General features: G+C 44.8%; 9 protein-coding genes across 9 annotated transcripts; 7 read left to right on the forward strand and 2 right to left on the reverse strand.

The window, feature by feature from the left end:
- Positions 1-270: 270 nt before the first annotated feature.
- V865_001617 (uncharacterized protein) lies at positions 271-3,549 on the forward strand (the record flags this gene model as incomplete). Its single annotated transcript, XM_066225433.1, has 4 exons — positions 271-1,296; positions 1,350-1,510; positions 1,576-2,152; positions 2,218-3,549. 4 exons carry the CDS (start codon positions 271-273, stop codon positions 3,547-3,549), a joined length of 3,096 nt encoding a protein of 1,031 aa, XP_066081530.1.
- A 562-nt stretch (positions 3,550-4,111) lies between these two features.
- Positions 4,112-7,576, reverse strand: V865_001618 (uncharacterized protein; the record flags this gene model as incomplete). The annotated part of the gene is made up of 11 exons (XM_066225434.1): positions 4,112-4,153; positions 4,262-4,659; positions 4,749-5,301; positions 5,364-5,436; positions 5,509-5,810; positions 5,880-5,954; positions 6,026-6,638; positions 6,706-6,938; positions 7,009-7,180; positions 7,240-7,379; positions 7,442-7,576. 11 exons carry the CDS (start codon positions 7,574-7,576, stop codon positions 4,112-4,114), a joined length of 2,736 nt encoding a protein of 911 aa, XP_066081531.1.
- A 552-nt stretch (positions 7,577-8,128) lies between these two features.
- On the forward strand, positions 8,129-12,199 carry V865_001619 (phosphoribosylformylglycinamidine synthase; the record flags this gene model as incomplete). The annotated part of the gene is made up of 1 exon (XM_066225435.1): positions 8,129-12,199. The coding sequence occupies one exon, from the start codon at positions 8,129-8,131 to the stop codon at positions 12,197-12,199; it is 4,071 nt and encodes a 1,356-aa protein (XP_066081532.1).
- A 1,391-nt stretch (positions 12,200-13,590) lies between these two features.
- On the forward strand, positions 13,591-15,862 carry V865_001620 (uncharacterized protein; the record flags this gene model as incomplete). Its single annotated transcript, XM_066225436.1, has 11 exons — positions 13,591-13,769; positions 13,840-13,848; positions 13,927-13,949; positions 14,020-14,121; positions 14,192-14,257; positions 14,338-14,485; positions 14,560-14,692; positions 14,778-14,840; positions 14,907-15,053; positions 15,126-15,299; positions 15,398-15,862. 11 exons carry the CDS (start codon positions 13,591-13,593, stop codon positions 15,860-15,862), a joined length of 1,509 nt encoding a protein of 502 aa, XP_066081533.1.
- Positions 15,863-16,407: 545 nt separating this feature from the next.
- Positions 16,408-17,226, forward strand: V865_001621 (uncharacterized protein; the record flags this gene model as incomplete). The annotated part of the gene is made up of 2 exons (XM_066225437.1): positions 16,408-16,670; positions 16,926-17,226. 2 exons carry the CDS (start codon positions 16,408-16,410, stop codon positions 17,224-17,226), a joined length of 564 nt encoding a protein of 187 aa, XP_066081534.1.
- A 698-nt stretch (positions 17,227-17,924) lies between these two features.
- V865_001622 (uncharacterized protein) lies at positions 17,925-18,410 on the forward strand (the record flags this gene model as incomplete). The annotated part of the gene is made up of 1 exon (XM_066225438.1): positions 17,925-18,410. The coding sequence occupies one exon, from the start codon at positions 17,925-17,927 to the stop codon at positions 18,408-18,410; it is 486 nt and encodes a 161-aa protein (XP_066081535.1).
- Positions 18,411-18,788: 378 nt separating this feature from the next.
- On the forward strand, positions 18,789-20,302 carry V865_001623 (uncharacterized protein; the record flags this gene model as incomplete). Its single annotated transcript, XM_066225439.1, has 6 exons — positions 18,789-18,793; positions 18,861-18,940; positions 19,019-19,091; positions 19,200-19,350; positions 19,433-19,538; positions 19,632-20,302. 6 exons carry the CDS (start codon positions 18,789-18,791, stop codon positions 20,300-20,302), a joined length of 1,086 nt encoding a protein of 361 aa, XP_066081536.1.
- A 192-nt stretch (positions 20,303-20,494) lies between these two features.
- Positions 20,495-21,563, reverse strand: V865_001624 (ribosomal protein L15; the record flags this gene model as incomplete). Its single annotated transcript, XM_066225440.1, has 4 exons — positions 20,495-20,625; positions 20,740-21,101; positions 21,179-21,339; positions 21,411-21,563. 4 exons carry the CDS (start codon positions 21,561-21,563, stop codon positions 20,495-20,497), a joined length of 807 nt encoding a protein of 268 aa, XP_066081537.1.
- Positions 21,564-22,266: 703 nt separating this feature from the next.
- On the forward strand, positions 22,267-24,532 carry V865_001625 (lysine-tRNA ligase; the record flags this gene model as incomplete). Its single annotated transcript, XM_066225441.1, has 8 exons — positions 22,267-22,274; positions 22,438-22,481; positions 22,571-22,605; positions 22,728-22,834; positions 22,991-23,798; positions 23,874-23,924; positions 24,005-24,273; positions 24,334-24,532. The coding sequence occupies 8 exons, from the start codon at positions 22,267-22,269 to the stop codon at positions 24,530-24,532; spliced, it is 1,521 nt and encodes a 506-aa protein (XP_066081538.1).
- Between the last annotated feature and the right edge of the window lie 20 nt (positions 24,533-24,552).

Here is a 24,552-nt window from a genome sequence, read left to right on the forward strand (position 1 = left end):
ATCATCAAAGCAGAACAATCATTGATAGTCACCAGAAACTCGGCTATCCTTCGTCCTCTGAACATCAATCTATAAACCCATCATATCAACTCATCCCTCATCAGCTCTTTTGTATCCACTCGAACCAACCCCCTGCAACGCTCAGACTGCTACGCGGCGGTTATGTCGTTCCCATATGAACCGCAATCTCTCCCTCAACAGCCCTCTCGACCTCGTACCCTTCCTCAACCTACTCCATCTCCCACTCGCCAAACTTCCTCTATATCAATCATGCCCATCCAAGCAACCTCCAATGCGCCCCCGAAGAAGTCCAGAAAACGATCTTCCTTCTCTGAACATACAGCTGCAGTAAATACACAAGATCTGAATAAAGTCAGAGCCTATGCAGCATGTAGAAACTGTCGTACAAAAAAGATCAGATGTTTACCTGGACCATCAACTTCATCTGGAGATAACAGTAATGGACAGGTACCAGGGACGTGTCAACAGTGTATACAAGCTGGACTAGAATGTTCGTACCCACCCACAAGAGACAGAGCAGCATACAGTAGACAGTATGTGCAGAATCTAGAAACGAGAGTACAAGCTCTTGAGGCCATGCAAGCTAGAGTCATCCCTTTATTGGAAGCTTTCGAAAATACACAATCTCTCCCTCTCCCTCTACCTCAATCAATCCATACCAGGAATGAAAATTCGCATTCGACCGTCAGTGCTCAGGCTGCTTTGGTCGGAGAGGTTCCTGTGAATGTCATAGAGTCGGAAGGAGACGGTGAAGGTGAAAGTCAAGAAGATGATGCGATGCAGGGCTCGGACGTAGAAGATGGAGGACAGATGACTCAGGATGAAAGAGGTAACTATCGATATATAGGATCGTCCAATACCTTATCATTACTCGACTCGTTTTCTCACCGAGATCGCGAAAGGGATAAGGATAAAGATAAAGATGCGGAAAACTTGATCCAAGGTGGACCGATGTCAAGATCAAATTCATTCGCTCTCAGATCCAACACTCAATTATCTGATTCGAATTCTCGTCAGTCCCCTGCAATATCTGATCATACCACCCGAGGGCCGAATCCCTACTTCAGTCATGTAGCTGGATCAGGCGTCGTGAAAGCCTTACCACCCGTACATGAAGTGCAATACCCTTCACCGGAAGAAGCTGTCAAATTCATAGATGCCTTCTTCGAAGAGGTCCATCCTTCTTTACCTGTAGTCATAGAACATGAATTCAGAAAGGAGTTTAAGGATATAATGGATGCCAGGGCAAGAGGTGCATTACTTACACAAGGTCCAGTAAGTCCGTCCTACACTTACTCTCACCACCGACTAATACGTCATTGGACTAGTTCCTCGCCGTCGTTTTTGCAATGTTCGCTCTTGGAGAAAGAGTCCTGGTCACTTCGAAAGCCTGGCAAAGGGAAAGAAAGAGAATACAAGATGATAATGAAGGTGACGAGGATACAGTCCTCCCGGGAGAAGCTGAAGCAGGTGTGATATGGTTTGAAAGGTGAGCCTACCATGATCTACCCTCTCTATGCTTGTCCCAGTTGCTGATAATTTGCGATCGCTTAGAGCTCAGATCCTTCATTACACCTCTTTGAAGGATATCAATATCAATCAAGTCCAATGCCTCACACTCATGGCAGCTTTCCAAGCGAGTGTGAACGCTATGCCTATGTCCTGGCTTCTTGCCGGACAGGCATTGCGAGTAGCCCAGGATTTAGGTCTTCATCGATCGACTTCCAGATTACCGATTCCTTTCGCTGAGAAGCAACTTCGATCGAGATGCTGGTGGGCGATATATGGATTAGAGAGAATGATGTCAATTTCGCTGGGTCGGCCACTAGGAGTAGATGATCTTGATATAGATGTCTCCTATCCGGCAGAGATCGATGATGAAGGTTTGGAAAGGATGGCTCAGGATGGTACACCGACGAGTCTTGTTAGCGGGACTGAAGAGCCCTTAGGATCGACAATGTCAGGATTTATCGCATTAACCAAGTTATGCAAGATTGCTGGGAAAGTCGCTCATTTGCTTTACAGACCCGCAAACGAAAAATCCGTTTCGGACCCTTCATGGGCGGCATCGCAGCAGACTGCTATAAACAAGGTGGACAAGTTGTTGAGAGAATGGCTGGATCACGATGTGGTAAGTCGTTTCCGTCAACCTGCTTGTGAAAATCCATTCTGATGCAAATGACACTACTTCCTCAGCCGTCAAAATATAAGGATCCTTCTGATAACCGAGCTGTATCACTGGTGTCAGCCATACTATCCAATTCATACTTTGCCGTCCTTATCACCCTTCATCGGAACTTCTTACCTTCCAATCCTGATTACCCACGACCGAAACCACCGCCTTCATCACAGTCACTCGCCAGATGTGTCGAAGCCGCTCGATCAGTCATTCACATCGCCTCTCAATCACGTACTTTGGTACCTCCGTCCCATCATCTAGCGGTATATTGTCAATATCTATGGTCGTCTGCTATTATCCTGCTGTTATGCGAAGTGCAAGCCAAAGATCAACTGGTCATTGAAACGGTAGGATCGCACGTAGAGAGCTGCAGAAGAACCCTACAAACGCTTGAACCCGTTTGGCCCGGATCAAGGAAACTGAAAGAACTATTGAATGACGTAGCTAGCCGTGCAAAGGAAGTCGGACAAGTGTCGAAAGTGAATAACCCAAAAAGCAAGAAACGAAAAGCTACCTCGTTAGACAGAATCATCAATACGAGCAATAATGGTGGTCAACCTCAAGTACCTGGTCAAATGCGTCCACCACCTTCTAGAAATCAATCTTCGTCTGCATCGCCACATAGACCCAATATACCTTCAGCAAACAACGGCGATAACCCGACTGTCCCAGGTGCATATCAAAGCTCATCCTCATCGACTCACGTTGTACAACCTGGATCTAACCCGGACAAGCGTCAAAGGACATACGAAACTTCCGATACTAGAACTCTTATCTTACCTGAACCATCTCAAGCTCCACAAGCAAACCTACCTCAAACCCAGACTCATATGCCACAACAAGCAACATACTTCAATAGCGGCAATCATAATTCTTCGAACTTACCACCACCTTACCCTTCCAGTACACCTACACCTACTTCAGCTCATATCTTGCCAGATCAAATGGATGTAGGAGTATACGATTCCTTCGATCTGGGGGGAGTAAGTTTCAACCCCTCAGAATTATTACAGGGCTTCAGCGATTCAGCTTCAGCCTCAAATTTTTGGAACCAAATGACTTTTATCGAAAACGGCAACAATAATAATCATAATAATACGACTTATGGGCATGGTCAACAACAAGTTTTCTCGGGTCAAAATACCCCAAATTCCAATAGTGGAGCGAATACTTCTGGACCTTCACCTGGAATCATACCTCAAGCGCAATCGCAGAACAATAATGGTTCAGTAGGATATAATACTATCCCAGGTCAAGGACAGGTAGATCCATTCGCGGAATTCTGGGCTCAAGTAGCTGGGAATTCATTCGATTGGCAAGCTGATCCGAGCGTTCCATTCAACATTTGATAAGAGGAAATTTCAAACGAGACACGGAGATATGGGGCAAAGCTCACGACAATATAATGGAAGTCAAAGGTATATTGGAAAAGTCAAGAATTAGGTATAATGTGAATAGGACAATCAAGATATACAGAGAGAAGTACGGAAAATCATAAAAATATCATGATTGTACATACGGTCTGTGCAAGATCTCGGAATATAGTAGGTTGGGTTTGGGAAAAGATTGCATAACGATTTTTACGACCATTATATATATATATGTATAAGAATTTTGATCCTATACATATGACCTTTGCTCCATCTCTTTGAGAACTCATCGTCGATGATTTTCCTTTAGACTTTACTTGATTCTATTCTATTGTGTATACCTTCGAAATAGTACATGTATAACAAAGCATGAGTATTCATACTGTAAGTACAATAGATAATGCATGTATATGAGTCTGTAACATCTTCAACAACTCTCGTCTGACGGGTATAGAACGAGGTAGTATACATCCTCGACTTGATATATACAATCATCCATTCTTCACTATACGATTCTAACAACACATCTCTAACATGAAATTTATGTCTTGCCTTTCTTTTGCTCTTTCATAGCTGCGATTCTCTGTTAGAGGTAACGTAAATGAAACAAATACGTCATATCAGCATTCTTCCTACTCAAACAATGCTCAAACCAGTAGGCAACAAAAGTGGATAGTAGAATCCCACTCACAGCTGTTCTCTCTGCTCTACGTCTAGCCATCTCTTTATCTTTATCCTCTTTACTCATTCCCGCTAGACTCTGAGCTTGAGCCTGAGTAGTGGGCGAAGCGACTTTCTGAGGACTGGATGATGATTTATTATCATTATCAGGTATCTCACCCCAATCATCATTCGTCGTACTTGACATCGCGGGTGATACAGTCGAGTTCGGTTTGGATTTGGTAGTTGAAGCAAAAGCAGCTACGGGAGATGGTTTAGGTGAATTTGATGAAACGATTTTCTGAATTGGTTTATTCGTATTCGTGTTTACACCATTAGATGAAGATGAAGGTTGTTTGGGAGATGTAACGTAATATGATTGAGGTGGGGGAACAACTATCTCCGGTATAGGGGCTGATTCGAATGCGGCTATTCAACCGTCAATGTCAGCTACCTGTACCCAGTAGATTTGAGATACCATGATATTGAACCGACTGTGATGGTTAAGAAACACTCACACCAATCATCTTCATCCGCATTGACATCAATCAAATCATCATTGCCCCAAGCATTACCACCATCGTTATCGTCCCATTCAGATGCTACCATATCAACCAAAGAACTTGGTCCTGGTCCTGCTCCGGCACCACCTGTCTTTCTAGCATTCCCACTACCTCCAAGTTTCAACCCTGATCCACCTGCTGATCCTCTTCTTCCGCCATTAACCCCTGTGGCGAATTTACCAGAAGAAGGTCCGGGAACAGAGGGCGAAGTCGTTCCGAATGCTGATGCAGAAGTGGAATCTGTACTGATCCTAGGTGAGTTCATAGGCGATGGGTTGGGGCTGAGTCCCGAAGGGACATGTAATGCCGTCGCAGCTGACATGGTAGAGTTCATGTCTGGTGTGGAAAGTTGCTTGGACAGGGATGAGATTGCCCATCCTGCTAGAGCACCGGCTGCACCAGCTGCTGAGTTGGCTAAACCAGCTTGATTGGTTGTGCTAGTGGACGATGTGGTAGTTACTGGACCGTATGAGGTGGACGATTTCTCTTCTGACAGAACTGTATCGGGCTACGTGGATGTACATCAAATTTCAGTTGCCCGTACAATTCACAGTAAGCCTGCCAACTGACCATATTCTTGACCATATCTGTTATACGCGCCATGAACATATTCATGGCCTTGAACGCCTGATCACGGACCAACCTAAAGCAATCAGAGCAATCATCTCATCAGCTTGCCTCCTATTGAGAACATAACCAAGTGACATAAGCCTACTTCTCTTTATCGACTAGGGTAAAAGCCATATTCGGCACAACTTTGCCCGCGAGATCATCCCGATCGAAACAATCGACAGTCGCCATGAGAGCCATCAGACCAGCTACTCTAGCATGAACAAAAGGATCTTTCAGACTTCTTGCAAAAGCAGGCACCAAAACCTTTTTCTTGGTATTCGGTCCTAAGATCGGTGCCAGTCTACCTAGTAAGATACACGTGTTTGTACGTATAGAAGGTTCTGTATCCATCTGCATCTTTGCCAAAAGTCGCAAGAGGTCATTGTTCAGTATTCTATCAGATAGCTATATGGGTGATGGACCCCAGAAAGGTCAGCTACCACATATTTTGTTTGCGCTGTGTGTGTAGCTTACCTTGCTAGATAGTGGGAATACAGCTTTGACTGTAGCTTCTCTGATGACGGGTACAGTATCGGCGAAACCAGTTATCTACGAATACCCCGATTGACTGTTAGCTGTATTGATCGCTAAACAGGTAAGAATAAAGAAATGTAACATACCAAATTTGGCCAGACCTTCTCTTGTACCATCTTGTTATCCAACTTATCTGCATATTCGTTGAGACCATCTAACAATGCCATCCTCGTACCTCTATCTGGGCTGGTATACAGCTTTACCACAGGTTCTAAAACCAATTTTGGGTATTCTGAGGGTGAGACCAATTTACCCAACTCAAGGACCAGGGGTAACATCGCGGAGCTGGGTGCGGTAGGAAGGGATAATGAATGTAACAACGATGGTAAGATCTTGTTGGTAACGAATGGTGAAGGTAATGTACCAGAACTTGCCGACTCTTTGATATTTCTTAACAAGCCTAATTTTTCAGATTCACTCTTCAATTCGAAGTTATCCAACCCATCTACTAAGCTGATCAGAGCATTGGATGACCAGAATCCACTTTGAGCCGCTTCGTCAAGGAAAGCAGCGGTCGATAATCGGGTTCGAGGATTGGGATTTAGCATTTTCTTCCATATTGGGAATAACGATTTGGGGATGGAGCCTGCTGATGATGGTGTAGGGGCGGATGAAAGGGATGGTAAAGGTGATAAAGGGTTGTATAATGTGAAGAGCAGTAAAGCGAGAAGATAGGTATCTGATAATGCTGGATCGGTACTGAACACATGAAATATCGTATGAGCTGATTCAACCTGTGGACAGCACCAGTATAAAAGAGACTTACTCCCTTAAAACTCCCCATCCACCTTTCTTCACTTCCGGCCCAGATCTCTCTCCGACGTCGCCAGGAGCTATACCTCCCAAAGCCCATAACACTCCAGCTTGATCCTCTCGACCAGTCAACAGGTCGAATCCACCTAATCTCCATTCGAGAGATGGCGTCACAAAGATTGTTGATGGCAGCAGGTAGGCATGATGCTGAGATAGAGGCGGTGCATTGAGGAACGCCAAAGCGGTCTTTACCATTTCATCAGCTAGTGTATCCTAATTTCATGGCACAACAGCTCAAGAGGATTTATCCACTTACTGATATACTCTTCACACCCCAGCCTATCCACTCTTCTTTCCCTTTCCCTTTCCCTTTACCAGCCAGCGCACCTCCCGTCTCCCAGTCTCTTAGTACACCTTCCAGAGGTCTTACTCGCTCTGTAGCGATATATATGTGCGTTTCAGTTTCTACCGAATCGATGTACTTGATTCTACGAACGAGCTGGTAGATCAGCCAGAGATTATACATGAATGAGGAAGGAGAGCTTACACGTCAGGATGACGTATTGTCCTAAGCTTCTTCAGAGCATTCTTCGCCAATTGAAATAGGGTCTTTCGATCTTTGTTGCCAGGTTGGAACGGTGGTAATGTCGAGTCGTAGATGAACAATGTCAAAGGTGTACCGTCATCCTAAGTGGAACGACATTAGCTATCATTGCAGGGCAATAACGAATGCCGCTCTAGCTACATACTCTCTTGACACCTTCTCTGATCTCCCAAATTGAGCTCGAGCTATCTAACCCCGGTATACGCTCGCCAATGGAGAAGGGGAATGTCACTCCTGTCGACTGGAGAACAGACGTTGTGATGGATTTGAGGTAGTTCATTCTGCACTATTCAACTTTTGGTACTCTCTGATGGGTGAGGATGAATTAGGAAGTGGGAGATCTCGATGCAAGATAGCGTCCTTCAAACCCCGTGAGCTGGATGATAAGAAGAAGACAGACTATCGACGAGAGTGATGCCCCGATTCTATCAACATGGACAACGGTGACAACACATCCACATCCACATCCATCAATGTCCAAGGGATCTGCATCGCGTCTCAGCTTGCATTACGTAATTGAGATTGAAAACGACTCACTACTCAGGGTTTAAACCTCTGATAATTTAAACTTTTCCAACCTTCTCAACAATTTCATCGTCCTTCTTTTGGCTAACTCTATATCCCATCCAACCCCAACGTCCCACCCCCTTTACCCGACTCTGGTCAGTCATCAAGCTTGACTTGCGAATAGCAAGCCAGTCTATAGACCATATCACCCACCATCTACCCGTCCTTCTAAATCTGTTCTCGTGCGCAGTAGAGTGTTGTTCAGTAAGTCAATGAGCCTCAGTCTCGTATGGAGTATCACCCGCTAACTGCTCAGCATATAGCCATGCTCGTACTTCCAGGATCATCCGCCATCACAGCTTCTCGACGGAATGTCCTTCTCAAGGCTTTCCAGGCTCATATTCCCGCTATCACCTCCGTAGACGCCGTACATCTCCATCTCGTCAACCCTACTTCCGACGAATCCGCTGCTCTTCTTTCCGATGAAAAGTCCAACGAACGAGCTATCCTCAACTCATTGTTAGCTTACGGAGATTATGAGCAGCTGGAGAGTACCAAGGTCTTCTTAGAGGGTGGAATGAAGGGTACAATTGGTGGAACAACCAATGCTCTTTTCATCCTTCCCAGAGCAGGTACAATCTCACCATGGTCCTCAAAAGCTACAGATATCGCCAAGATCTGTAGATTGAAGGAACATGTAGCTCGTCTGGAACGAGGTGCCTTGTACATCATCACATCCTCCGAACCAATCTCTCTCCCCGTCATCCACCATGAACTTCATCTCATCCACGATCGAATGACTCAACTCGTTCACACCTCTCTCCCAGCTGCTGCCACCGTCTTCCCTCCTGTTCCACCTCATCCTTCGCCTCTCGTCACTGTTCCCATCATCGGTGCTTCAGACCCAACAGCCGTGCTTGGAGAAGCCAACGCTCGTTTAGGTCTCGCTTTGTCCGATACTGAAATCCCTTACCTTGTCGAATCGTTCCTTGCTGCTGGTCGAAACCCTACCGACGCCGAGTTGTTCATGTTTGCTCAAGTCAACTCGGAACATTGCAGACACAAGATTTTCAATGCCAAGTGGACGATCGATGGGAAGGATAAGGAGAACAGCTTGTTCGGGATGATTAGAAACACTGAGAAAGTCGTCAATTCAGCTGGTACACTCTCCGCTTACGAGGACAACGCTGCTGTTTTAGAGGGTTACGAAGCTACTAGATTCGCAGTTAATGGAAAAGATGATTGGATATATAGCTCAAAGGTGGAGAAGAACCCTGTTCTGATCAAGGTCGAAACTCACAATCACCCAACCGCTGTTTCTCCTTATCCCGGTGCAGCTACTGGTTCAGGTGGTGAAATCAGAGATGAAGGAGCCACGGGTCAAGGGTCAAAACCTAAGGCTGGGTTAGCCGGTTACACAACTTCAGATCTCTTGATTCCTGACTTCACCCAACCATGGGAATCCGATATCGGCAAACCTGCTCACATTGCATCGGCTCTGGATATCATGATTGAAGCTCCCCTCGGTGCTGCTGCCTTCAACAATGAATTTGGTCGACCTGCTCTTGGTGGTTACTTCAGAACTTTCCTCTTAGAAGCACCCACTGCCAATGGTGAGAAAGAATGGAGAGGTTACCACAAACCTATCATGATTGCCGGTGGTCTCGGAAACGTTCGACCCCAGTATGCTAGAAAAGACAAGATCTCTCCTGGCTCAAAGGTCATCGTACTTGGTGGTCCTGGTATGCTCATCGGTCTAGGTGGCGGTGCAGCTTCTTCCATGGCTAGTGGTTCAAGTTCAGCGGATCTCGATTTTGCTTCTGTCCAGAGAGAAAATCCCGAGATGCAAAGACGGTGTCAACAAGTCATCGACGCTTGTATCGCCCGAGGGGACGGTGCTGGTAACCCTATTGAATCGATCCACGATGTCGGTGCTGGTGGTCTCTCCAATGCTCTCCCAGAACTGGTCCACGACTCCGGTCTCGGTGCAGTATTCGAGATTCGAGATGTGCTCGTCGATGATCCTGGTATGTCTCCTATGGAAATTTGGTGTAACGAATCGCAAGAGAGATACGTACTTGCCGTCACCCCTGAAAATCTCGCCACCTTCGAAGCGATCTGTAAGAGAGAGAGGTGTCCATTCTCAGTTGTCGGCACAGCCACCGAGGAGGAGAGGCTCGTTGTTACCGATCGATTACTCGGTGATAGTCCTATCGATATCCCTATGCCTGTTCTTTTTGGTAAACCACCTAGAATGCACCGAGAAGCTTCGACCGTCGAGCCCAAACAGGATGCTTTCGACTCTTCCTTGTTCACCTACCTTCCGGTCTACAAGGGAGCACCCACCACTTCCCTCATTGCCGAAACTGTCAACCGAGTACTTCGATTACCCAGTGTTGGTTCCAAGTCATTCCTCATCACCATCGGTGATCGAAGCATCACTGGTCTCGTCGCAAGAGACCAAATGGTGGGTCCCTGGCAAGTACCTGTTGCCGATGTCGCCGTCACGCAATCGTCTTACGGATTCGATACTGTTGTCGGAGAAGCTATGGCAATGGGTGAGAGAACCCCTCTCGCTCTCCTCAATGCCGGCGCATCTGCTCGAATGGCTATTGCTGAGTCTCTCACAAACCTGGCTGCTTCATCCATCGAAGATATCACCAAGATCAAGCTCAGTGCCAATTGGATGTCCGCCGCTTCTCATGAAGGTGAAGGTGCCAAGCTTTACGAAGCTGTTCAAGCTGTCGGTATGGACTTGTGTCCTAAACTCGGTGTCGGTGTGCCAGTGGGAAAAGATTCCATGTCCATGTCGATGAAATGGGCTGGTGCCAAGGGCGAGCAGAACCAAGTCACTGCACCTCTATCACTCATCGTCACCGCTTTCGCACCTGTCAACCGTGTTGATCGAACTTGGACACCTCAGATACAGACAGATGCTGGAGAGAGTGTCCTCGTATTCGTCGACCTTGCAAGAGGAAAACAGAGACTCGGTGGTTCGGCTCTCGCTCAGGTATTCAAGCAACTTGGTGCTGAAGCTCCAGATGTTGAAGATGCTTCAGATATCCGATCATTCTTCGCTGCTGTCCAAGCTCTGAAATCGTCCGATACCGTTTTGGCCTACCACGATCGATCTGACGGTGGTCTTTTCACTACTCTCGTTGAAATGGCTTTCGCTGGTCGATCAGGTATCGAAGTTTCCCTCGATGCTATCAGCACACACGGTGACGCTATCGCTTCGCTTTTCAACGAAGAATTGGGTGCCGTCATGCAAGTGCGAACCGCTGATTTGACCACTTTCACCGATGCTTTCGTCAAAGCAAGTTTCCCTACTCAGCATATCCACGTGATTGGTCGAGTTTTAGGTAGAAAGGATCAAACCGTTACTCTGATCCACAAGTCCGAAGCCATCTATACTTCGACTCGAGGAGCTCTTCAGCAACTCTGGGCAGAAACTTCACACCGAATGCAAGCTATCCGAGATCAACCTGAAGGAGCTAAAGAAGAATTCGACTCTATCCTCGATAACGACGACGAAGGAATACAGTATTCCGTACCATTCCAATACCTGCCTGAACCTCAGCCAGACGCCAAACGACCTCGAGTCGCCATCCTTCGTGAACAAGGTGTGAACGGTCATATTGAGATGGCTTGGTCATTCCATGCAGCAGGATTTGAAGCTGTCGACGTACACATGTCCGACATCATCTCATCGAAAGTCTCTCTATCTACTTTCGCGGGATTGGCAGCATGTGGTGGATTCTCTTATGGTGATGTTCTTGGAGCAGGTAACGGATGGGCTCAATCTGTCTTACTCAACGAAGTTGCCCGAAAGGAATTCTCAGAATTCTTCAACAGAAAAGATACATTCGCTCTGGGTGTATGTAACGGATGTCAATTTTTCTCTCAACTCAAGGATATCATACCTGGTACGGAGAATTGGCCGGCATTCAAAGCCAATCGATCAGAAAGGTTTGAAGGACGAGTATCAACCGTTCAAATTTCTTCTTCGTCCAATACGGTATTCTTCAAGGATATGGAAGGAACTGTCATTCCCGTTGCGATAGCTCATGGAGAAGGACGAGCATCTTTCGATGATTCCACCGCTACCTTGGAGGGATTGAACAAAGATGGTTTAGTACCTGTTAGATACGTGGACAGTAAGAAACAAATCGCTACGTCGTATCCTAAGAACCCCAATGGATCACCTGAAGGTATAGCAGCTGTCCAATCGAAAGACGGTAGAGTACTTGCTATCATGCCACATCCCGAACGAGTCACTCAATTGACTTCGAACTCGTGGTACCCCAAGGATTTGGCTAAGGCTGCAGGTGGAAAGGGACCTTGGTTCAGATTGTTCCAGAATGCTTATCAATTCGCTGTAGAACAGAGAAAGTAGGGTAGTTCAAAGAAACAAGAAGTTGGATTGTTTAGTTAGTTTATGAGTTGGAGATGTTTGTTTTTAATTCATTCACACATATACATATACAAGTTTAAATACGATTTAGTTTTGGTTGCAAATGCATTTCCGGATTATCAAGTGATTTTGAACTGATGATCATGCTGATCATCCCGACTCCGACAGAGGCGATTGTTCTCTCTTATTCAGTCTATCTGCGAGTGGCATGTTTCCAACCCGAAAGCTTCTTAAGCCAAATCTAGGGACCCAGTGTAGCTTGCTGAGCGGGTTGTCGCCTAGCCTAGGCCAACACTTCGGATCGTCCTTCAGGAGCTTACTGCAGATGCATTCGGTTTGTCATTCGGACAGACCGAATATGTCTCGAAGTACGTACGTACGTACGTTACTCGTCCGATACCGAATCAGTCGAATGCTGCACTGTATGATCTCAAAGAGCAGTAACAGCATGACTCGGTGACTATTCGCTGGTGCATAAGTCCGAATCGGAGATAGATTTCCGGGTGGATATGTATTTATATGTGTGAAGATCCGAATCCACCATGTGAAACCGTGGGTCCGTGTGAACGCCGGAAGGATAAGTTGATTTATTGCGCTTGGACAGTCTCAAGCGGTAAGAGGCGGAAGAAATGTCACCGACTTGCAAATGCTTGGCAAACGAATGTGTTATTGTGCATCGATATTGTCTCGTCAAGATGTCCAAGAGCTTCAATAGTGTGTATGCCAACAACACACAAAGCAAGCTACTGTACCGACTGCTCTTTGAGAGCGCGCTAACGATCCAGGTGCAAGTACCAGGTAGGCTGCGATCTATCACGTCAAATCAAAGATGGTCATCATACTCATACCGCTCTTTGTATCCTGAACGTCATCTTGTTAATTACGTTATTCTCATTTATACAATACCTACACCCCGGTGCTCCAACCGAATGGATCGGTCCTCCATTCTGTCCCACAATCGGGTCCCCCGATGAGACTTTCCGATTATGATGAGAATGACTAAAATAGGTTAGACCAGGACGAAGAATCGTCATCTTAGCATAACTTTCATCGTTTCTTACCCCTCTTGAGCTGTTCATGTTTCGTCCACTTCTCTCATCATGGTTAGAACGGCAGCAGCAGCGCAGCTAATTAACACTGAAATCGTTACATGCATGAATGCATACCTCGTTCGATCATGGTTACCGACTCTTCGGGCCGATATTTACATTTCTTCATATTCAATCAATCGTCCTGTGGAATTATATATAAGCTTGACCCCAAGTTCTTTCCCCACCCCCACAATAGTCGATCATCTATAGTTGTCTCCAGCTTGTACTATTGCGCTCGCTGTTTAGTTTGGAAAAGAACGAGCATCATCCACGATATTCATCATGACAACACCATTAGAGCAAGTCCAATCGATCGATCAAGCTATCGATAAAGAAGAGACTAAACATGTCGAAATCGAAAATGGTGAAAAACCATTACCTGCTTCGTTAGTTGGCATGAGTCAAGATGAGACTCTGAAAATGGAGAAGAAGATGGTAAGGAAGATGGATGCTGTTATTTTGTGAGTTCATATCCGTTGTATCATGTTATGGATTTGGAAGTTGACCTTGTGTTGTTCGTTATCTGCTTAGGCCTATCATGTGAGTCTCTTAATCGAATATATATCTTTACGCAGGTAATTATAAGATGTACTGACTGACTGATTGGTCGGAAATTAGTATGGTCCTCTACGTTTTGAACTGTAAGTGAATCTATCAATGACATACTATATCACCTAGACTCATTTTGTCCTCGATATGTTATATCCGCAGATATCGACAGGCAGAACTTGGCCTCGGCGAAATTACAAGGTATAATGGATGATCTCAATATGACCACTCAGCAGTTCGCTACTGCCATCGCCATTTTATATGGTGAATTCGATCTCCTTTCCCATACTCTGAAGTATACCTTGCATTGAGCTGATCCATCTTTACATCTTAGCCGGATATATCCCTTTTCAAATCCCGTCTAATTATTTAATCTCCCTCTTCAGCAGACCAGGTCTTTGTAAGTGCCCACCAAACCCAGTAGAGCTTTCATGACGATCTTTTGACTGACACTGTGCACCATGTGTTTTACTACTATAGACATCTGTGTCGCCGTTGTCATCTGGGGTACCATCTCCGCTTGTACCGCTGCTGTTCAGTCTTACTCTGCCCTTCTTGGTATTCGAGTTCTTCTTGGGGCCTCTGAAGCGGTCTTCTTCCCTGGTTGTTTGTACTTCCTTTCGGCATGGTAAGTCAATTTGTTGTGACTCAGCCTGACCTGGAGGAGCGATGCTTATTTCTGTTTTCATCTCGTTGGAATAGGTATACCAAGAAGGAATTGGGTAAACGATATGCCGGATTGTTCATCGGTCAACAATTGGGTAATGGATTTGGTGGATTGATCGCTGCTGGTGTTTTGAAACTTGATGGTGCTCATGGCATCAGAGGATGGAGAGTGAGTATCAGTATCTCTCATTGATATCCGTAACTTGAAATCACTGGCTTGCGCTAATTTGTGTTGTGATACGTGTGTTGTGTAGTGGTTGTTCATCATCGAAGGTGTCGCTACTGTAGGCTGTGGTCTGATTTTCGCTACTTTCATGGTAAGTACATTGCACAAACCACAACTTTTTCTCGAAATTTGTAGTAAAGGTTGACACATTGTGTAGCCCGAATACCCACACAACGCCAAAATGCTTTCACCCATAGAGAGAGAATACGCGGTATGGAGAATCGAGCAAGAAGCAGGAGCAGCAGAAGCCCACGACAGTGGATCGAATATCAAAGCATACGTTTCTGCTTTGGCTGATCCAAAGGTCAGTCCCTACCCCATTGCTATCTCCTACACTGTGGAGCAACGCTGAGGCTTACACCTGAATCTGATACAGGTCTACACTTTGATCTTCTGTATGATCATGTCACAAGCTATGGGATCCGTTGGAAACTTCTTCCCCACCATTATCAAGTCCTTGGGATACGATAATATCATTACTCTCGTGTTGACTGCCCCACCATACATCTTAGTTTGTTTCTTCTTCTACGGATTGTCTTGGTACTCCGATGTAAGTCCCATCTCTACACCCAAAGCAAGAACACAATTGACTGATTCCTTTTCTTTTTTTTTTCTTTTTTATTATTACTTTTTTTTTTTTGCTCACAGAAAAACGGCAAAATCTACCTCCCCATCGTCATCTGTCTCTCCATCGGTATCCTCACCTACGTTATCGCTGTCGCAACTCTCAATATTGGAGCTCGTTACTTTGCGATCATGTTGACACCAATTTGCAATGTTGTTCCTCAATTATTCATCTACAATACCCTCTCCCTGCACGTCGCTCGACCATACCCCAAGAGAGCCGCCGGATTAGCCCTTATTAACGCCATCGGAGGAACTTCAAACGTATGGTCCGCCTACGTGTGGTATGCTCCTCCTCACTTCTACGCAGGGTTCGGTATGGTCCTGGCATGCAATGTCCTTTTCTTGTTTATCATCACTGGATATAGGTTTTACGTTAGGAGGGAGAATGCCAAGTTGGATGCTGGTGGTGAGAAAGCTAGACACGCTATGAGACATGGTATTACCCAGGAACAAGTCGATCTAGGATGGAGATATGTTGGTTATTAGACCAGACCACGTAGATATATCAACATGCACGGGAAGTTTGGGAATTAGGAATGATTCATAGCATAGAAGGTTTTACAATAACTTGTATCTTACGATCGGATAAAGTACAGAATTCATTTATAGGGCAGTGTAGTGAGATATCTGCTATTTTGGTTTGGTCATAGTATATATAGTGGGGGTATGCTTACGCTTATATGTATGATTGGATTGAATGCTTGTGCTTCTGTTTCCAGCTCTACCTTGTGCTTGTGTTCCATTCTGCATGAGAGGATGCACGATGTTCAGCATGATGAAAGGATGCATGAACAATCCGCCAAGTGCCACCACCACTGCGCTCGGATAAAAAAGTTCACCATTCAATCGCACTGCGGTGCAATACAAGCGCAATCCAATTCTTCAATTCTTCAATCATCTTGTTCACCATTTACATTTCAGCTTTTACGGACAACTTGAGAACCTTCTTCTTCCTAACCAATACATCGGAAGACATATCCGACAGCAAAGTCCTAAGTCGCTGAACGATACATACAACTTTACGCTCAACGATGTCATACCAACCCATCCCTCATTCCGATGACGATCGTCTAAACACCTCCTCGTCCTTTCCCCCTTCACACGCCCAACACGAGACCGACCCATCTTACCGACCACTCCGACGCTCCGTCCAAGAAGAATTCAACAGACCGCCCCCGTCATGGTGGAAGAGGTTCATGTTGATTGCGGTGTTGATCCTCATGGCTTGGTTCAGTGTTTGGTTGGGTAGGAAGGGTATGCAGGAGCAGAAACCTACGGTTATTTATGCTAGTCGGTGAGTAAGTTATGTGAGTGGGGTGGATCTCTGAAAGGGCATGAAGTGGGCTGATACAATGAATGTTCGTTTATAACTTGATGAAAATCTCATTTTGATATGTCGATCCGACGTTCTCACATATCACCCATTCGACAATAATCCCCTTAATTCCTTTTCATCGTCGCTCCGATCTCTTCACACGTCCACCGAATTGTCTTCCATCTCACATCATTCATAATATCTACCTACTACACTCCTCATTCATCTATACAGTTATTCCGAAGAACACAAATACCGCCCAGCCGCTTCCCCCGTCATCACCGAATACCTTCCTGGCAACCGAATACGTATTCGAGGAGCGTCCATCGGCGGAGTAGGAATTGCCGACGAGGACATACCGCTCACTCCGAAACAGATCGAAGCGAGGGATAAGAAAAGGAGAGAGGAAGCTAAGAATAAGGCTAGAGAGAAGATGGGTCTGAGGGTGAAGAAGAGAAAATCGTTAAAGGAGAAAAAAGAGGAAGAAATGGTGAAAGTTAGGGAGTTGGAGAGGAGGATTAAAGGGGAGGTGTAGATTCATGGGCTTGGTGGATATGATTTGAGGGTGAGGTGTAGGGTTAGAAGCATTTGTTCATGAACTATCCAAGTCTTCACGACTACGAGTAATACAAAAGAAGATCCAGGTAGAGACGGAAATTTCATAATGTCATATCACACGATAATGGAGAGAAGAAGGAACAACGGTCGAGTCACGTACAATCGTTAATGTCATATTCATACATAGCATAGTTGGAACGATTTCATGGTACAAGATATATTTCCAATCCAGTTCCTGCTCTTTCACGAAAATTTCCTGTGGGGGGATTGAATCAGACCAAATTACGAATTCGAATTTCGACTACATCTATGATCAAAAAGATGACGACGACCTGAGAAGAATGAGCAAATTCACGTCCTTCTATCCTCGGTTTAGTAAGAGACCAAATGGCTCTTCCTTAAATGAGTGAATGGTTCATGGGTCGAGATTTTCTGGCTTACCTTTATGCTAATGAGAAGCTCCCAACAAGGAGGGGTGTTTCACATAAACTGACTAACGCTTGTTTGTCTCCACAACCTACATACATATATGATACAGCGTGATTCCCCTCCTCTTACTTGTTCTCAATTACGCTCCAATTCAAGTCAACTCATATATATACATCATCACCATTGGTACCAACACCATTCATTCTGCAACAATATAGCCCTCAAGTTTGAAAAATACCAACAATAATGGCAAGCCAACAGGACCGTTCTAAGTATACTGAAAGTATGAAATTGCGCTCAGGTGCCTTTCGATATAGAGGTCCAGTCAGTCTGACCGTTTCTCAAATCAGCGCAAACCGAGGTCAATCGGCGACAACATCAAAAGGAGGATTGTCTTTCATGATTGAAGATATCCAAACTGTGTTTGATGAATGCAATTGTCCATATTCAAAATACATCGTCACCGACCTGAGTAACGCGCCCAGTCTGGTAGTGGCAAGTACAGAACGAGCTGCCGAAGCAGATTATACCAAATTGTTATTCGAAGATTCCACACTGCCTACTGTATATAAATCCGCACAACCGTTTTGTGGATCGGCGTTCAAAGCTATTTGGTTTCATGATGATCTCATGAATAGTATATCATCACAAGAAGGAGCAGAGAAAGCCGAAGTGGAAGGGATGTGTGTCGGTGTAAGTGAATGTAACCCGGATCGAAATGAACTATGTTAGATGGATCGAAATGATTTGGAGCATTGAGTTTCGATCGCACAGGAGGAGGTGTGGTGTGGTGTACGTTTGCGATATTGGGATTTACGTGTCGAGTGGTTTCATATCACTCTCCCAACCATCTGGATAGATCAGGTCAGGATGATGCATGTGCACCTCTTGGAGATATCTCTGCACTGAAAGTCGGCACTCGTATCGCATGCATAAGTTAGGATAGAGCCCTCGGAATGAGTTTGCAAGAGAAGCGGAGATCGCGTTGATGTCCGCATCTTCTTCTCAACTAACACTCGCAACTCGTTCGTATCGCAGGGTTGACCATCTTCAACTTACTTTGCACTCACAAATTACCGCTAACTACCAGCAAAGAAACGTCGAGTCATAATGAAGTGGGCACTAATCATCCCTCATACTGCTCGAAGATGTACGGCTTTGCTGATGAGCAGAATTTCTTAGCACGATTCGCGAGATCAATCGTATCAACGAGAGGGAGCTGCAGTTGGGTGTCAAAGGTTCATGGCACGATGAGTATAAAGGTGAGCTAGACTCTTCCAGCTCAGCGAATCATCTGCTCAGGTGAAACTGATCGATATTGTGTTGTTGGGATACATCAGACTCGGCGTACATCTTCGTAGGTGGATTAGCATACGAGTTATCAGAAGGAGATGTAATTACTATATTCTCACAGTGAGTCTGGTTTGTCCAGAACATATTAATCGATTTGTCTAATAGGACATAATACATTTGACATTGACTTTAAGAAGTAGATATGGCTGATAATCTATGATTATGTAGATGGGGCGAAATAATAGACGTTAATATACCGAGAGACAAAGAAACTGGAAAAACGAAGGGATTTGGTTTTTTGATGTATGAAGATCAGAGGAGTACAGTGTTGGCGGTGGATAATATGAATGGTGCGCAGGTATTGGGAAGGACAATCAGGGTGAGTACAAACCGGTCATCTAAGTACATATGATTCCAACAGTAAAATTAGCTAATTGGTGGTATGTGCTTCGGATTGGTAGGTCGATCATACTCGAAATTATCGCCAGCCAGGTAAACGTAACGATGAAGGTGAATATGAAGAACCTGAGGAACCAACTTATAATGCTATGCCACCTGTTTTATCGGGTAAGTGATATTTTCCCTCCCACTACAACTCACGTATCGAAGTAAGTATGGAACGATGGCTAATGGATGATATACTTGATTGGTCTGTTACAGATTCCGAATCGGACGATTCCTCCGAATCAGATAAAGATGACCTAGATGAAGAAGATCCAATGGCAGCGTTTATAAGAGAAGAGAAGAAGAAAGCCAAAAAGGCTTTAACGCAAGGTGAGAAGGGGAAGAAGAGGAAGCACGAAGGAGAGAGCAAAGAGGAAAGGAAGAAAAGGAAAGAAGAGAAGAAGTTGAGGAAAGAAGAGAAAAAGAGGAAGAAAGATGGGAAAGTCAAGGTGGAAGATGATAATACACCTAGAAGAGGTATAGATGATGAAAGACGGAGAACAGGGGGTAGATCAGATGATGGAGATCGAGATAGAGATCGAAGAAGAGAAGGAGAGGGTGATAGAAAAGTGGGAAGAGCGAATAGAGATGATTGGAGAGATGGTAAATTCGAATTGCAACGAGAACGTGAACGAGACGACAGGCCGTCAAGTAGCTCAAGAAGAGATGATCGAGACGAACGATATGATTCGCGTGATCGTGATCGTGGTGAGAAGGAGAGTGCGGATAAGAGAAATAGGTACAGAGAAGATGATGAGCGAAATAGAAGGTATAGGGATGAGGAGAGGAGGTATAGAGATGATGATAGGGATAGGGAAAGACGACATAGAGATGATCGTGATCGTGACAGAGATAGAGGAAGGGATGACCGTGATTATAGGAGGTGATCTGCGAATCATCCCATATGCTGTGTACAGTGTCTTAAGCAGTCTATGACGTGGCAATCCCATATGAATCCAATGTAATGTCAAAAATTCCTCATGTGATTTACCAAAGCCTTGTCGAGATCTCAAAAGTACGCACAATTATGATACCAGTCGATAGCAATGAAAATAATTATGCATAATTGATTTAACTGATTATATCTGTGCTTGTACTGATGATTCAGCATTCACAGATCCCTCTGTCCATTCAGCAGGCGTCATCTTCCTGGCTGAGGTCGACACTGATTCTGCCAAGTAACCGTATTTCTTTGGGTTTGTATAGTATACTAGTAGCCCAACAGGAGACATTAGCATTCTCTTCCGATCCAAGACCATATTTCATTGCACATGCTCCATATCGATCATTTTGGGGTGAAGAGATACTGCATGATCAGACTCACAAATATCATTTTTCCTTGTCGGTTTGGCATCCTTAACATCCCTCCCTATAAACTTATCAGGGAACACCTCCTTCCTCAAAGATAAATTATTATGATACACTGCCGTCACCTTCCCACCAGCCTCTATCACAGATTGAGCAGAAGATTTCGAATATCTAGAAAGATTTAACTCTACTTGCGGTAAAGGTAAATCCGGATCAGGTTCACCAAGAAGTTTTATACCTGCGAATCCTGATAGACCGTGAACAGCATTAGATTGGACGATGGTGGATATACCGATTGGTTGGTTGGGATCGATTCGACCTTCGGAAATGAATTTCTGAAGGGTTGATAATGAGAGAGGAGCATAGGTTTTAGATGTACTGTTACACACAACATCATACAGTAATCAGTATGTTGTTTGCGTGATATAAGTATTTGTGTGATACTTTATACTTACAAATTGATAAACCCTCTCTTGGGTACCTTCCTATGTAAAGGAGTTTGACCACCTTCGAAACCTAATCTTACACCTTTACCGTTCCTTGCCTTTTGACCTTTATGACCTCTACCGGATGTACCACCCCTCTGCGATCCTGGACCTCTACCGTATCGGATGTCCTAGCACAAGTTCAGAGATACATCAGCTTTGAAGGCTATACGCGGCCTCTCTCCTAGATGATGGAACTCACCACATGAGTTGACCCTTTGGCAGGTTGAAGATCACCCAGATGAGCGAAATAGGAGGCTGCTCTCGAGCTGGATGGTCCGGAAGAAGGGGTGAAGAGTCGAGATGAGGATGCTAAGAGCGATCGTAAGGGCTGAGTGAACATGTTGATTGACATCTTGCGGATCCATGTATAGAAGCTGAGATGAATACGAAGACGAACATGAATATGAATGATCCTCGACAATCTCTAGTCGGAAAAGTCAAAGAAAGCTCAAGATGTTAATCCCTTATCATTCTCTCATTCAATGCCACATCATTCTAATTTTCATGCTTTTCTCACTCTGCCCCTCACCTAGATCTCCTATACTCACTCATATCGCATTCCAACTTTTTTTTGGGCAGAGTCCGAGTCGATATCAAACATACCACCCATCTACATACACCTCACAACTTTCATCGTGCATGCTCAGAGCACTGACTCGTACCCTAGTCAGCTCAGCGTATATCCACCCTAGAACAAAAGTCCTTCTCACGAACCCTTCTTATTTCAATTATCAACGACAAATCCAAATTCAATATCGAAATTTCAACATGTCCGCTCCTGCACCTGCCGAACAAGCCAATCTGCACAAGGATGAAGTGACCGGTGAGATGGTGTCCAAGTCGTAAGTGATCCCAGTACTAAACCACAGCCTCCCATCCCGCTCTGCTAATATCCTGAAATAATGCTTATATATCGTATCCATCTCAATAGCGAGCTCAAGCGAAGACAAAGGAAAGAGCTCTAGCGGCCAAAAAAGCCGAGAAAGCTGCTTCTCAGCCTGCTGCTCAGCCCAAGGCTGAGAAGACACCTTCGAAGGCTGCTGAAACTGAACTGGATGCTACTGTAAGTGTGTTCTCATGGCTATTCTCGAGTGTATCATTTGTATCTGTCAACAAGATAGGACAATATTACCCATTTAGGATCTTATCTTGTCGTTCCCCGGATGAGATATCAGATTAGTGGACTGAACGAACTGTGACTAACAATGACCTCCTCTTTACTGCAGGCCTTCCGAGAACTGCGAATCAAGGAGATCCAAGCTCTCAGAAAGTCACAATCACCCAACCCTTACCCCCACAAATTCCATGTCACCCAATCTGTACCATCGTTCGTTAGAGAGTGGGGTGTTGAGGGTAAAGTGGAGAAAGGTGCTCATGTGACTGATGCCAAGCCAGTGAGTATTATCCTCACCATAGCATCAATACCTATATGAAAGCAGATACCTTCGTAAGGGTTTGAACGGAGTGGAGCAAGCGAGATGAAGATAGGTAGCGGAACTGATCCAGATGATTATAGATCTCCCTCGCCGGTCGAGTTCACACAATCCGAGAATCATCCTCTAAGCTTATCTTCTACGACTTAAAGGCTGATGGTGAGAAAGTGCAAATCTTGGCTCAAGCACAGTGAGTAGTTGTCACCTTTCCATTTCATTTCTTCCTTCCTGCAGATACACGACGAGTCGTCTCCTTCATGTTCCAAAAGCATAGTCAACAAGCATAGTCAAAGGAATGATATGTGTGGAACCATTCGGTTGCTGATACATTGTATAATAACTTCAGAAACGCCGCGTCAGTCGACGAATTCATCTCCTCCCATTCTCTCATCCGACGAGGAGACATAGTCGGAGTGACTGGTATCCCCTCCCGAACCAAGATGGGAGAACTCTCATTACTTATCTCCTCTATCCAATTGCTCTCACCTTGTCTTCACCAATTACCAGGTAGAGAAGGTGTACAAGATCAAGAGACCCGATACAGAAAGAGATACTTAGATTTGATCATGAATCAACCTACTAGAGATATCTTCATTACCAGATCCAAAGTCGTCAACTACATTAGAAAATTCTTGGACAACCTTGGATTCTTGGAAGTTGAAACACCAATGATGTCAATGGTAGCTGGAGGAGCCACTGCCAAACCTTTTGTCACACATCACAACGATCTCAAACTCGATCTTTTCATGCGTATCGCTCCTGAATTATACCTCAAGGAATTGGTCGTAGGTGGATTAGATAGAGTATTTGAAATCGGTAGAGTATTCAGGAACGAGCAAATTGATATGACTCATAACCCCGAATTCTCAATCTGTGAATTCTATATGGCCTATGCGGACATGTACGATCTCATGGATATGACCGAATCGATGATATCGGGATTGGTTCAGTACTTGTACGGAACCAACAAGGTCACTTTCCACCCTCAAGGTAAAGGTGAAGGCAAAAAATCTTACGAAGTGGATTTCACAACTCCATGGAAGAGATTCGATATGATTGGTGAATTGGAGAAACAGTTGAATGTGAAATTCCCACCTGGAGAAACATTACATGATGACAATGCCAATAAGTTCTTGAGGGAGTTGTGTAAGAAAGTGAGTTATCGTCTATCTCGTGAGGTTGTTTGGTATTTATATACTGTGGCTAATTGCGTTGTCGGATTGATTTAGCATAATGTTGATTGTTCTGAACCCAAGACCAACGCTAGATTACTTGATAAAGTGAGTATAAGTTTATCGGAATCGCGTGTTTTACAGCCATGTTGGATGGGCATTGACTTGATCTTCACTTATCTTTACAGCTCGTTGGTGAATTCATTGAAGTCCAATGTATCAACCCATCCTTCATCGTCGGTCACCCACAAGTGATGTCTCCCTTGGCGAAATACCATAGATCTCGACCTGGGTTATGTGAACGATTCGAGGCTTTCATGTGTACCAAGGAGATTTGTAATGCCTATACCGAGTTGAACGATCCTTTCGATCAGAGAGACAGATTCGAGGAACAGGTCAGACAAAAGGAAGCGGGTGATGATGAGGCCCAAGGTGTTGATGAGACTTTCTTGGATGCGTGAGTGATCCTCTATATCTCGTATGTGCGATTTGTGACGTGCTGATGTATATGACGTAGCCTCGAATATGGTTTACCACCTACCGGAGGATGGGGTTTGGGTATCGATAGATTAGTAATGTTCTTAACTGATTCAGCCAACATTAAAGAAGTCTTGTTGTTCCCCGCTATGAGACCTGTTGTAGCTACTTCTACGGAGGCCGTCCCTCCTTCTATCACTGCCACGGAAGCTGCCAAGGAAGGTGGAGTGGTTGCTTAGGTGACCAGTGTGTAGAGTGT

The sequence above is a fragment of the Kwoniella europaea genome, chromosome 1 (genome assembly GCF_036810445.1).
Source record: "Kwoniella europaea PYCC6329 chromosome 1, complete sequence".
Taxonomy (NCBI): domain Eukaryota; kingdom Fungi; phylum Basidiomycota; class Tremellomycetes; order Tremellales; family Cryptococcaceae; genus Kwoniella; species Kwoniella europaea.